The following is a 14,444-nucleotide window of genomic DNA, read 5'->3' as shown; positions in this document are numbered from 1 at the left end:
GAAAATGGTTGCCATTACAAATCAGCAATAACGAACAATTTTTTTTTCTTGTGTCTTGCTTCATGAAAACTTATCTACATTGAGTATAAATAAACAACTCAATTTTATATCTCATTATAACTCAGTTTTATATCTCATTATAACTGAATTTTAAATCTCATCATAACTGAATTTTATATCTCATTATAACTCAATTTTATATCTCATCATAACTCAATTTTATATCTCATTATAACTCAATTTTATATCTCATTATAACTCAATTTTATATCTCATCATAACTCAATTTTATATCTCATTATACTGTCAAGATGGGATTAGGATGTGTAGAAAACATGTCTAATTATAACTATGTTTAGGTAGTTCAGTCTAAACTGGAGAAATAAGTAGTGGGTCATTGGTCCTTACAAGGTCAACCCCCACCCAGAGTTCTTCCTCCACCAGTTATACTGGCTGTCATGTATAGCCTATTGTGTCAGCAGAAATGGCATTAAACCTCAAAATGACCAACCAACCAACATACAGCCAAACCTTTGGCACTTGGCTGCTTGGCTTGTTCAGGAAGAGGACCAAACTGTTTTCTAATCCAGTGTCGTATGTGTGCAAACATCAAAGGATTTTTTTTATTAGAGTCCACTTCAACAATATTCCTTTCCAATTAGAGTCCACTTGATGCAAAATATTCTTAGGGGATGCAGTTAAAAATTGTCCAGTCTTACCATAGTTATCCAATTAAAAAGCCTTATCCAATAAATTATCACAAGGTTTGTTCTCTAAAAAGTGACTAGCAAGTTCCTGACATGTTTTCAATTACTACTCCTCTTTTAGACCATCAGGCAAAATGTTACAATTATGTTTTAGCTCTATCCTTACCCACCCAACACTCATAAGGACAGAGAAAGATAGTGGATATTTTAAGCCTGCAAATGACATAAAAGTATGCAATATGTAACCCATTAAATTGATAACAAGTAGCCCAACTTAATAGTAACAAGAGGCCCAACTCAATAGCCCAGCTCAACAAGTAGCCCAATGCTGCAACAAGTAGCCCAGCTCAGTAATCCAGCTTCAAGAAGTAGCCCAACTTGATAATCTTGCTGCAACAAGTAGCCCAACACAGTAGTAACATGTAGCCCAGCTCAATAGTAACAAGTTGCCCAAAACAATAGTCCTGGAAGTAACAAGATGCCAAATTCAAAAGTCCTGCTGTAACAAATATCCTAACCCAACAGCCCTAGAAGCAATGAATAATGTACCACATTTACTATTTATTTTGTACACCCAGTTAGTGCAAAATAGTGTGAGGTGCCATTGAGGTCTATCTTGAATGTTCCAAGTAGAATAAACATAGTACACCCAGATCTGCCTGTGTATTATGGGTCAACAATACTTCAAATGTGATGCTGGTGTAGTGAGACAGGAATAAAATCATCATCTGAGAAAATAAGGTAATATCAATTCCAAGAAATTTGATTCAGTTCTGTTCATTTATGCATTATTCTGATTTGTGCACATTTTATTTGATGTTGGTTCAAACTGCGCAGTTTCTTGCCTTGAAATAATGTTTTCCATGCCATGTAGAAAAATGGCAGATTTACTCCCTTTTCTCTTGCATTAAAATTCAGAAGTGATGTAGAAATAATAATATACCAATCCAAATTACCACATTTAAGTTACTGATTATAGGCCACACACCCCTCAAGCACCTTTGCATAAAAGCACAGGCTCCGATACAACACAGGCAGCCATGTATTCCATTGCAATGGCTGAATTATATTGTTCCATATAATGTACCCCAGCACTAGGCAACCTCACATATAATGTATCCCAGTACTAGGCAACCTCATATAATGTATCCCAGTACTAGGCAATGTCACATATAATGTACCCATGTATAATACTACCTCACATATAATGTACCCCATTACTAGGCAACCTCACATATAATGCACCCTAATACAAAGCAACCTATGAAGAACCTTAGTACAATACCACCTCACATATTATACCCCAATACAATACCACCTCACATATATTATACCCCAGTACAATACAACCTCACATATATTGTATCCCAGTACAAGACAACCTTACATATAATGTATTCCAGTACAAGGCAATCTCACATATAAAGCATTCCAGTACAAGGCAACCTCACAAATAATGTGTCCCAATATGAAGTGCCCTCACATGAAATGTACTCCATTATAAGATAATTAAATTCTCATACATCAAGGTTCAATATGATATACCCTGGTATAAAATGACCTCCCATATATACACCTGCATGGTTCTCTTGCCCCAGTATAAAATGACCTCACATACTGCATGGCTCTCTTGTCCCATCAAAAAATAATCTCATATATACACTTGCATGGCTCTCTTGGGCAGGATTTGAATGAGGAAGTATTTATTGCTGATCTTTCAGAATGTCATTATCTTTTGGTATTTTAATTCATGGATATGGTACTGAAGATTGACAGCTTTATCATGTTTCATTGGTCTTTACATGTACTGCTTGTAGCATGTACAAAATTACCAAAATATGTACCATACAAAAGGAAACTGATTTCATAGCATCATATCTATAATGGGAATATTTCCTCTCTTAAACATTCAGTTACAGATGTCAACGAGGTGGAAATGAATTCTATCTCTTTCTTATTTTTTTTAAATGTATAAAACAATAATAAAAAAATATAAAAATAAGAAAATACCAAATTTTTCTCTGTTGAAAGTTAGTTTCTAAATTGTGCCACAAATATGGTATGGTATTATAAGCAAAATATATTGCCAATAAAACTATACAAAAGCATTAACTCAAATAAAGGTAATTTTTAAATTTATCTTGTCTACCTGCTCTAGTCCCTTGTTTACTGCTCTGGTGGCTTAGTGGTTAGAGCGTCCACCTCAGATGCGGGAGGTTGTGGGTTTGATCCCCAGCAATCCCTGGGCAAGTCATACCAAAGACTTACAAAAATGGTACTAACAGCTGCCTCGCTTGGTGCTCAGCATTAATAGTTTAGTCTTAGGACTGGTCAGCCTGGTGTCAGGATAATGTGACTGGGTGGGACATGATGCTACATGTCTTCAGCATGATGCCCCAGTGCTAGACATCACTATAAACTGCCACACTGCAGACATCATAGCCATATGACTTAAAAATTGTTCAAGATATGTTAAAAATCCAAATCTCACATACACACACACATACACAGACATGCACACACACACCCAGTCCTTGTTTCTCTCCTACACTGAGTCAGGAATGAGCTAATTGGCAATTCCACAAATTACTTCTCTTGACTGATTATGAAAATTAATTGAATAAACACTTTAGACAACTTCTGTCCATGAATACCCCAAAAGCGTTTATGGGGATTTATGTGCTACACAAGGACAATGGGAAAACTTGTTTAGAATCAGCAATTGTACCCACACACCTCAAAAGTACTTGGCAAACATTTTGACCTTGCCCATGGTGTGCCTTTTCGGCAGGAAGGAATGAAATTAGATTCTGTAATTGCCCAGGATATTGATTTCCACTCTCCATTAATGAAGGATCTTACTAAACTGATTTGAAAACTTTAGTTATGAACTCTGTTCCTTTCATAAGCCAAACATTCAAAACAGTGTTGTGCATTTCTCTGGAACTTATTTAAACTTATTCTGGTGATTTTATGGTGGACAGGAAGGGGTGAGGTGGGGATGGGGCACAGCATGTAGCCATAGTAATTGATTTTTGTTGTAACGGATTAAAAATGATCTAATTGATTAATAATTTGACTCCATTAGTCTCATCAGCAATATAAAATGTGGGATGAAGTCAAATGATACAAGATTGATGCACATGATATAGGATTGATGCACTGACACAAAACTGTTGTGCCCATTATATAATGCTATACGGTATGACAACAAACAAGAACTCAGTCTATACCAATCACCTTTGAATTATTATTTTAACATGCCCATTCATTTAACTTTATTAACACAGCCAGTATGTCTTATCTTTCGAGTTATCTTAACCATATTTTTTATTTAATTTAGAAGAGACATGCCACAATTCTCATGCCAGACATCAATGCCAGATGCTTCTTTCTTTGATGTTCTTTTTTTCCCAGATCAGCTATTCCAACCATGTTCTAAACTATAAATATACAGTTACTTCCCCTGCAATCTGTTTCCCATCCTTGTTTGCTTTCAAATGTAGTTATGTGCATTCTGCTAGGTACAATTTATAATAAAACTTGTTGATACATTGCTGAAAGCATTTAAAACGACTATGGTCTTTCCACCCTTAATGATCTGGTAAGTCAGGATCAACGATGCTTGTTCCACTTGGCATATAAAGTTAATACTTTTGACTCCAATCTGTTCATGAATTATACTGCTTCTAAGCCAATCACACCTAAGTGTGCATTATGCAGAAAAAATGCAGTTTACATGGAACATTGGTAAAATCGGTGTAAGCAGTGATATTTGGCATTTATTACAGATACTGACGGCAAACTGGGAATATTTCTTTAGACAAGAAAGAAGGAAGAGAGGAAGGGAAAAAAACAATAGAATCATAGGTCTATCATAAACAGTTTGGGTCAAAATTAAACCCTAGAATCTCTAGTATACAGTAAAACAATTGATTAACCAGACCCATTTGGGGACAAAGACACACCCAGAGAATCTGTCATCTGGGCGATTGAATTTTGATCAAAAAGTAGAACTGTAAATAAGTGTAGAAGAGAACTGCTCTGTGTAAACACATCTGACACAATTCGATTCACACCTGTGTCACAAAGTCACCACTGATAACTGATCCACAGTTAATTTCAGATGCATGGACTCCAGAATGCCTTTGATCAGACAGTTATGAGCTTTTAATCCTACTGGATTACCTTGGGATCTCTATATGACAAATTACATGTTCTCACAGCTGCACTCGGCAAGTGACAACCCAGTGCAAGAATAGACTTTTCTATTTGTACCTCATTCTCTCCTTTCCTCTCTCCTAATAACTTTTATTTTTCTTAAAAAAAAAAAAATTAGTTATTCATAATACCATGGTAATTATAACCGTATGAAATTTTAATGGATTGTGTTTGTTTCTGATTTCTATTACTTTATTCTATGTTGGTATAGTGATCAGCAAATTTTTGTTGACATTGTAATAAGTAAAATTTTCATGGGACACAAATTATTCCAGAAACTAATCATGTACCATTTCTATTTTGTATACATTTGGGAGTGTAATTATGTACCATTTCTATTTTGTAAACAATTGGGAGTGTAATTATGTACCATTTCTATTTTGTATACAATTGGGAGTGTAATTATGTACCATTTCTATTTTGTATACAATTGGGATTGTAATTATGTACCATTTCTATTTTGTATACATTTGGGAGTGTAAATATATACAATGTATATTTTGTATACATTTTATGGGAGTGTAATTGTGTACCATTTCTATTTTGTATACATTTGGGAGTGTAATTGTGTACCATTTCTATTTTGCATACATTTGGAAGTGTAAATATATACAATGTCTATTTTGTATACATTTTATGCGAGTGTAATTATGTACTATTTTTGGTATACATTTGGGAGTGTAATTATGCACCATTTCTATTTTGTATACATTTGGGAGTGCAATTATGTACCATTTCTATTTTGTATACATTTGGGAGTGTAATTATATACCATTTCTATGTTGTATACATTTGGGAGTAATTATGTACCATTTCTATTTTGTAAACATTTGGGAGTGTAATTATGTACCATTTCTATTTTGTAAACATTTGGGAGTGTAATTATGTACCATTTCTATTTTGTATACATTTGGGAGTGTAATTATATACCATTTCTATTTTGTATACAATTGGGATTGTAATTATGTACCATTTCTATTTTGTATACATTTGGGAGTGTAAATATATACAATGTATATTTTGTATACACTTTATGGGAGTGTAATTATGTACCATTTCTATTTTGTATACATTTGGGAACGTAATTATGTACCGTGTCTATTTTGTATACAATTGAGAGTGTAATTATGTAACATGTCTATTTTGAATATACATGTAATAGGGAAATTGTAATTATGTATCAGTTCATATTCAAGCACAAAATTAAACATGCTTTCATATGTTAATAATGAAAACTACAATTAGGTGTTTAAGGGACGATTTACATAACCTCCAAAAATGTGGTGTTTATTGGATGTGTTAAATAACCTCCAAAAATTTGGTGTTTATGGGATGTGTTAAATAACCTCCCAAAACTTTGGTGTTTATGGGATGTGTTTAATAACCTCCAAAAACTTTGTTTATTGGATGTGTTAAATAACCTCCAAAAATTTGGTGTTTATTGGATGTGTTAAATAACCTCCAAAAATTTGGTGTTTATTGGATGTGTTAAATAACCTCCAAAAACTTTGTTTATTGGATGTGTTAAATAACCTCCAAAAATTTGGTGTTTATTGGATGTGTTAAATAACCTCCAAAAATTTGGTGTTTATTGGATGTGTTAAATAACCTCCAAAAATTTGGTGTTTATGGGATGTGTTAAATAACCTCCAAAATGTTGGTGCTTAGGGCATGTGATACATGTATTTGAATCTAGAGTTTATTGCAATTCCAGAACATGCACAACACTGTCAATTTTTAAGAATGATTACAGCATCTCAGCATGACTAAACTAATTGGTACCAAAAAATAAACCACAGATGCAAATTCAGGCTAATGCCATAATCAAGGACCAGAACAGCTGAAAAGTCCAATAGCCAAAAAACATGCAATACATTTGTCCATAAGCACACCAAGTAATTTACCTAATGCAAACTCTTTGGAAAGGAATCTGTCCATACTTGCAGTAGCAAACACAAAAATGACAGTTTTTTCTATACAAGAAACTGAATCACCAGACATGTAGACAACATGGAGAAATTCCAGAATACAGAAGTTGGATTTGGTTATCAAAGAAACTGGTTCATGTACCATACATCCCTGCTTATCAGGAATCATTGGACTCTAAATGGTAATCAAAACATCATCCCATAAAGATGACAGCATAATTTAACAATAAAAACAGTAAATAAAAAATATTATGGGTTGATTTTGTAAACAATATCAAACATGAATTTGAAACCAAATAGAATGATACAAGTGTATTCCCTAATTCTGATAGTTACAATACACAGTTCTAACTATAAAAGACATAACATGATATTCAGATCTAACTGTATCAAAACAAGCCTTCACATCAGTAATTCTGGTGCCTGGAATGATTGTAGATGATGTTTGTGATATCCTGGTAATAGATGATGTCAAGATAGTTATGTAATGACAGTACACTGAAAGGAAACAGGAAGCTGTAAAGATGAAAACCATGTACAAGTCACTTCATGATCAAAATGATAATTCACAGCACCACTAAGCTGCTAAACTTTTGTTGGCGGGGGTGGGTGGGTGGCATATAGGAAAACATTGACCCTGGCACACAGGATCCGACAAGAAGGATAAGGGGACACCCAAATCCATTGGATCGTAGGAGTGAAAAAGGAACACCCAAGTTCAGCAGATCCTAGGGGAAGGATAAGGGAACACCCAAGCTCACTGGATCCTAGGTGGCGGCTAACGAAAAACATTTATCCAAGCTCCCTGGATCATGGGGGGAAGGTGGCTAAGGGAACACATTGACTCAAGCTCACTGGATCCGGGGTGGGGGTAAGGGAACACATCGACCCAAGCTCAATGGATCCTAAGTGGGGGCTAATGAAGCACATTTATCCATGCTCATTGGATCCTAGGCTGATGCTATGGGAACACATCAACCCAAGCTCAATAGATACAGGGGGTGACTATGGAAACACATTGACGAACACTCACTGGATCTGGGTGGAGGTAAGGGAACACATTTACACAAGCTCAATGGATCCTAGGTGGAGGCTAATGGAACACACTGACCCTAGGTACAATACTGGAATACTAAAACAATTTATTTTAATGCAAAAAAAACCCTCATTATTGAGTACAAAGTATCTACCTACCTAGGTTGCATAGATTCTTTAACATTATTAATGAATAAAAAGTACATATATACCTATCTATCTGTCTACCTACCTACCAAGGTTGCATCGATTCTATAACATTTTTAATGAATAAAAAGTACATATGTACCTATCTATCTGTCTGCTCACCTATGTCGCATAGATTCTGCAACATTTTTAATGAATAAAAAGTATCTATTTACCTATCTGTCTACCTACCTACCTACCTATGTCGCACAGATTCTGTAACATTTTTAGTAAATAAAAAGTACCTTTATACATATCTCTCTCTCTCTCTCTCTCTCTCTCTCTCTCTCTCTCTCTCTCTCATGTACAACTTTCCAACTTTGGTAAATAATGAAATCAAGATAAGTAGTCTGTAAGAATAATCTAAAGGCATCATGTAACAAGTCTGTAGAATAATCTAAAGGCATCATGTAACAAGTCTGTAGAATAAACTATGGCTGACTGTACAAAATATCTTTGTATGCAAGAGTCCAGGGCTCTGACAACAGAGAAATGTCCACTCAGTCTCCTATCAGCTGTAGTTGATGGCACCATTGTAATTCAGTATAAGTATTTGTATTCCAGTTAGTATGAAAATAAATTCCCCAACTCTTCCACTGAACAAGATCTATAGCACCATGCTTCTCCATAAATAAGTCCACCCACTTCAATTAGCTAATCTAAGCATATTCCACATCAATATATCTTTCCAAACATAGCCTTCTCCACCCCAAAAGACACCCTGCAGATTCCACATCACTATCTTTCAAACATATGCCCCTCATACACACACCTTACTGATTCCAAATCACTCTTTCCAAACATATAGAACCCCCTTCCACCAACACACACACCTTGATGATTCCAAATCACTGCATCTTTCCAAACATAAGTTGCCCCCCTCCCCTGCTGATTCCACATCACTAAATCTTTCCAAACATAAGCCTCCCCAACACTGCTGATTCCAAATCACTCTTTCTAAACATAAGCCTCCCCCCCTTGCCAATTCTACAGCATCATATTTACCCACAAATATCACCTCTACATCCAACATACCTATTATTATAGCAAATTATTTACAGTGTCTTTCGGATACACATTCAGGGGTGTAGAACAGGCTCAATGTGCCATGATCTGCCTGATGTAAGAAATAACTAATGGAGCTTATAAAGTCTTGATTGTCAGAGTGCTGGACTTTCAACAAAAAGATTGGGATCGTATCATATCAATGGGTCATTCGGCCACCTTAGTGTATCCTTGGGCAAGATACTCTACTCAAATTAGTAAGACATCAAATGACCAATTTGTGTTGCCATGCAGTAAAAGATGAAACAAATGACCCATTTATGATAATGTGCCATAAACACCAAACAATGGACCCATTGGTATTACTGTGCCATAAACACCAAACAAAACAAGTCTTGTCATAATAGCCATACCATGTCCTTTTTATTGACAACATGTGTTATTTTTCAGTGTGTATTGGAAGGCTCATTAAATATGGATAACCAAACCAAGTAATTCAAAGATCCTCAAATGGAATGTATTTAGACCATAAAACACCACAGAATGAAGTTCAATGTCTATATTTAGACTATAAAACACCACAGAATGAAGTTCAATGTCTATATTTAGACTATAAAACACCACATAATGAAGTTCAATGTCTATATTTAGACTATAAAACACCATATAATGACATTCAATGTCTATATTACTCAATCAAAGTATTACTATGGAAATAAAATAGTTTACATATATACTAACCTAACATGCCCATGACAGAAGGGAAATGTATTTGAAACTTAATACCAAATGCTATTTCCTGAAGGCAAAATCTGTTAATGTACATGCATAACTGTATTGATCTGCATATGTTTCAGGTACATTAAATTTAGAATTTAATTGCCTACACATGGTAAATTTCTTGCAATTTAACAGGTAAATTATTTGATACATCTGCTTTTTACAAGATTTGATATAAAAATTAAATTTTGGGTACAAATTTATATATATATATATATATATATATATATATATATATATATATATATATATATATATATATATATATATATATATATATAAGGACAATTTGTCACATAATGTCAACAACAAGGTTACCATATCTCACTTGATACATTATTTGTTGTTGTTGTTGTTCGAGGTTTTTTCAGCACAAGATAGGCTATACATGGCAGCCAGTATAACTGGTGGAGGAAGAACCCTTGAAAACACAGGGAAGAACCACCAACGCACGCGAAGCTACTGACAGGCTTTCCCATGTACCCACACTAGCCGATCCTTGGACTCGAGCCCACGCAGACAGGTGAGATGGCAGTGATCTGGAATGGTGAGCGCTTTAGACCACTCGGCCACTTGGGGCCCCGGATACATTATTTGTATATGCCAGCATGTTGTAATGGACACCTAAAAATAACATTGTTTAGTTTGGTGTTTTATGGCACATCTCTTTGAAATGAACTGGAAATGACGCTACCATGAAAACAGGCTTTACCAGTCAAACATCTCTAGCAAATTCATCACCGATGTTTTTCTCAATCCATGTACATAGGTAGTATGTAAGTACTGAAGTATATGCAGTACTGATCTATCAGGTACACTAAATACACCCTATTTCTCTTTCATTTCTATGTACTTTTATGTGGCACACATGTATGTGCATAGTGAAACTGCATCCAAATACCATCAATATCTACAATCAGCACTAGTACAGACAGGAACAAGGTGATGATTATACCAGGGATGATGGGTGGGTGTAATGTATCAAAGGACAACTTATTTGAGTCCTGCCTAACAAAACTGTCTTTGTCATCAACACTTCTATAGGTGAATAATTATATTTCAAGAAAGCAGCCATTTTGTTGTAAGAAATATTGACAAAAACACAATGTCCCATAGCAAACATTTGCACACGTAATTTGGGAACATTGTACAGCAAAACTTACCTGAGCTACTCCCACCCCACCTCCATGTAACCTGACCTGGACTTGAACTGGTTATATTTTTGCAAGTTTTTCATGAACCACAATAACTTAGTGGTTATCATGCTGAACTTGTGACTGAAAGGGTCCAGGTCTGAATCCCACAATTGATCAAAACTTTCATCATTTATATTTAATAAGCGAAAATCCTTAAGAAATATTGGGTTAATTAATTTTTCTAGTCCAGCTTTGATTAATCATCAGATCACTAATTTCAACTGAACTGCAGTTTTACATCCCAGATCAATAATTTCAACCCAACAGCATAGCTTTACATCCCAGATCACTAATTTTAACCCAACAGCCCATGTTTACATCCCAGATCACTAAATTCAACCCAACAGCACATGTTTACATCCCAGACTACTAACTTTAATCCAACAGTACAGTCTTAAAACCCTGATCACTAATTTCAACCCAACAGTACAATTTTAAAACCCTAATCACTGATTTCATCCCAATAGTACAGTTTTAAACCCAGATCAATAATTTCAACCCCAAAAGATCATTTTACATCATGGATAACAATTTCAACCAAAGAGGACAGTTTTGTAACCCAGATCACTTAGAAATATCAACCCAACTGTACAGTGAGTTGTACATCCTGGATCACTAATTTCAACCCAATATGACTATTTTTACATCCTAGATAACTACAGTAAATCCAGCTGAAGAGTTGTACATCCTGGATTACTAATTTCAACCCAATATGACTATTTGTATATCCTATATAACTACAGTAAATCCAGCTGAAGAGTTGTACATCCTGGATCACTAATTTCAACCCAATATGAATATTTTTACATCCTAGATAACTAATTTCAATCCAACTTACGAGTTGTGCATCCTGCGTCATTAATTTCAACCCAATTTTACATCCTGGAGAACTAGGTTCAAGCTAGTAAGTCAGTTTTACATTCCACAATTTTGAGGTGCTTCTTCGTTTGGCTGCAGTTAAAATGTAGACCTTATAATTCATGCAATCATTCACTTTTAGGTCCATATTTTGCAATACAGACTCCACTATGATACATTTCAATAATGTTCTTAGATGGCATTACTGGAGGGGGTTTTCTAACAAAATTTAACCTAATCATAGCGATTAAATAAACATATTGACTTGAATTCATTACCAAAATCATGGTGCATATACAGCAAAAAACAGACAATGACAAACCTGCCCCTTAGGAGTGCCCATTAGTTCATTAAATAAATATCTGCCTATCAGGAGTACCCATATCTGAACTTGTAACAATAACCTGCCTGAAGTAGCCCCTATGTATTTATCTTTATGTACATCAAATATTTTTGTTCACTCTACAATTATATACATTTCATGCTCTGGGTCAAATCTGAAATCTTGTTGATATTAACCAAGATGTTATTCTGTTCAGATAAGTAAAATGAAAATGGGACTGAGAACAATTACTTGCCAGCACAGGAATGTCATGCTATCAAGACCACACCCCCTACCATACAGCCCCATACTAAAGACACCAGTACTCTACACATACCCCTACCATAAAGCCCCATAATAAATACACCAGTACTCTACACACACCCCTATTATACAGCCCCATAATAAAGAAACCAGTATTCTATACACCCCCCTGCCATATAGTCCAATAACAAAGACACCAGTACTCTACACACACCCCTACCATACATCCCTACAATAAAGAAAGACATCAGTACTGTATATACGTCACAAAGTCTTAAATATTAAACAGTTAATTACATTTATGTACATAAACATTATATCTATAAGCTTTAGATATGATCATTACGGTATATGTCTGATATCCCTTAGGAATGTGGTAGCTACACACCTATAATGAAGTGAATATACAGGTATTCAATACAAACCATCACTACTGGCCACTTATTCCACTTTCTATGTGTTAGAGAGTTGAATAGATTCCAAATTTCCACTCACAGTATTCCAAGTTCTCAAGTTTCTGCTGATTTTATCCAAGAATTACAGAGATTTTAAAATAAAATATTCCCAGATCTGTATTCTTGTTCACTCCCACTCAACCTCAGCAAGTTTGTACCAACAGCCCCAGTCAACTGACTCCAACTAGTGAATGGTGGGAGATAGGCTCTAGTATGTGTGCTGTATTGTTGATAATAAACAGCTTATCCCTTCAGTGTAGCACACTAAACTGAAGAGCTACACAGCTTGGCCTTTACACATCACTGCCTCTCTGAAATGCAAATACACCTAACTTTCTATGAATAATTCTTCACCATAAAGTTCCCAACTCAGTCCCAATGAACCATACTGTGACACATCCCATTCAAGTAACCTCCTATTTGATGTAGCCCTGGTATCTGTAAGTGCCTATGCAAGTAGAAGCCTGTTTTTGTAGATATGTAAATGTAAGTAGGAAGTGAGTATGACAAGAATTTCACCCACCAACTCTAACAGCCTGGTACAGCTGCAAATCACCATATGAAATTTGTTAATTTACAAGTGCCTGACAGGGACTTGATATGTTGCAGCCCTTGTTATAGGCATACTTGACACAAGGGTGTGTCATAAAACAATGTCATAGTTCAGCCTTGTTAAAAATGAGGTGTAACATTTTATGAGATTTATTTCAAAATGAAGGTAATATGCAAAATAAAGTGGTGGTGGTGGTGGTGGTGGGCTGACCAATAGAGCCTCTTGTATCCAAGCTCCTCAAATACATTAAATACATTCTGAAATATTTATTAACTGATCAGCTCAGTGAGGTTTAATGGTACATCAGCACAGGACAGACTAGTGTAGCCACAGAGCCACCCCAACTGTCAGACCAATGTAGCCACTAAGCCACCCCAAATGTCAGACCAATGGGAGTTTGGACTAATGTGTTTGGGTTAAGGAGTCACAATGACTATGTGATTATTGTTCTGGACTTGCAACCAAAAGCGTCCAAGTTCGAATCCTACCATTAGAGTGACCATGGTCAGCTACCAAGGCACATAACTCCAAATGCCTCATTACTAAGTAATACTGTGCCACAAAACACCAAAACCAAACAAAGTTTATTTGTGGGATGTGTATTCCTTTGTGACCTTGACCATTAGATATTATTTTTTGTTTTTTCAGCCCCAACCCCACCTCCACTTTTTTTTCAAAATGTAGATAGCAAGCATCAATTCAGTTAAACACAGCATGTATAAATACTGAAAAATTCTGAAATTAGCTTTCTCCAAGTCTTCCATAAACCCCTAAGAAAACAATAAGGGCAGCACTCAAGTACTAGCCTATACTGAGTAAATGTGACCTCTGACAAGTCCCACATCATTCACTCATGGTCCTCACAAGCTGCTGTCAAACAGTACAAATAACAATTGATACCAGGAGGCATGCAATATAAATGTTGATTCTGGAA

At 35.4% G+C, this 14,444-nt stretch overlaps 1 protein-coding gene across 17 annotated transcripts in view; it reads right to left on the bottom strand.

The window, feature by feature from the left end:
* Positions 1–14,444, bottom strand: part of LOC149776646 (RNA-binding motif, single-stranded-interacting protein 2-like) — a 437,315-nt gene that overhangs the window by 120,630 nt on the left and 302,241 nt on the right. The window contains exon 1 of one of the 17 annotated variants that reach the window (XM_089941175.1): positions 12,998–13,475. The exons of 15 other annotated variants lie outside the window; for them this stretch is intronic. Coding sequence is in view for 1 of the 2 variants with exons in the window: in XM_089941171.1 (XP_089797297.1) it covers positions 12,928–12,930 (3 nt within the window). In the remaining variant the exon portion in view is untranslated. Of the gene's footprint in view, positions 1–12,927; positions 13,476–14,444 lie in introns of those variants that run through there. One more of the 17 variants, XM_089941171.1, reaches the window with a different exon arrangement.

Source organism: Sinohyriopsis cumingii, chromosome 18 (genome assembly GCF_028554795.1).
Source record: "Sinohyriopsis cumingii isolate HCF-2022 chromosome 18, ASM2855479v2, whole genome shotgun sequence".
In the NCBI taxonomy this organism is placed as follows: Eukaryota; Metazoa; Mollusca; class Bivalvia; order Unionida; family Unionidae; genus Sinohyriopsis; species Sinohyriopsis cumingii.
This window is presented reverse-complemented; position numbering and strand designations above follow the sequence as displayed.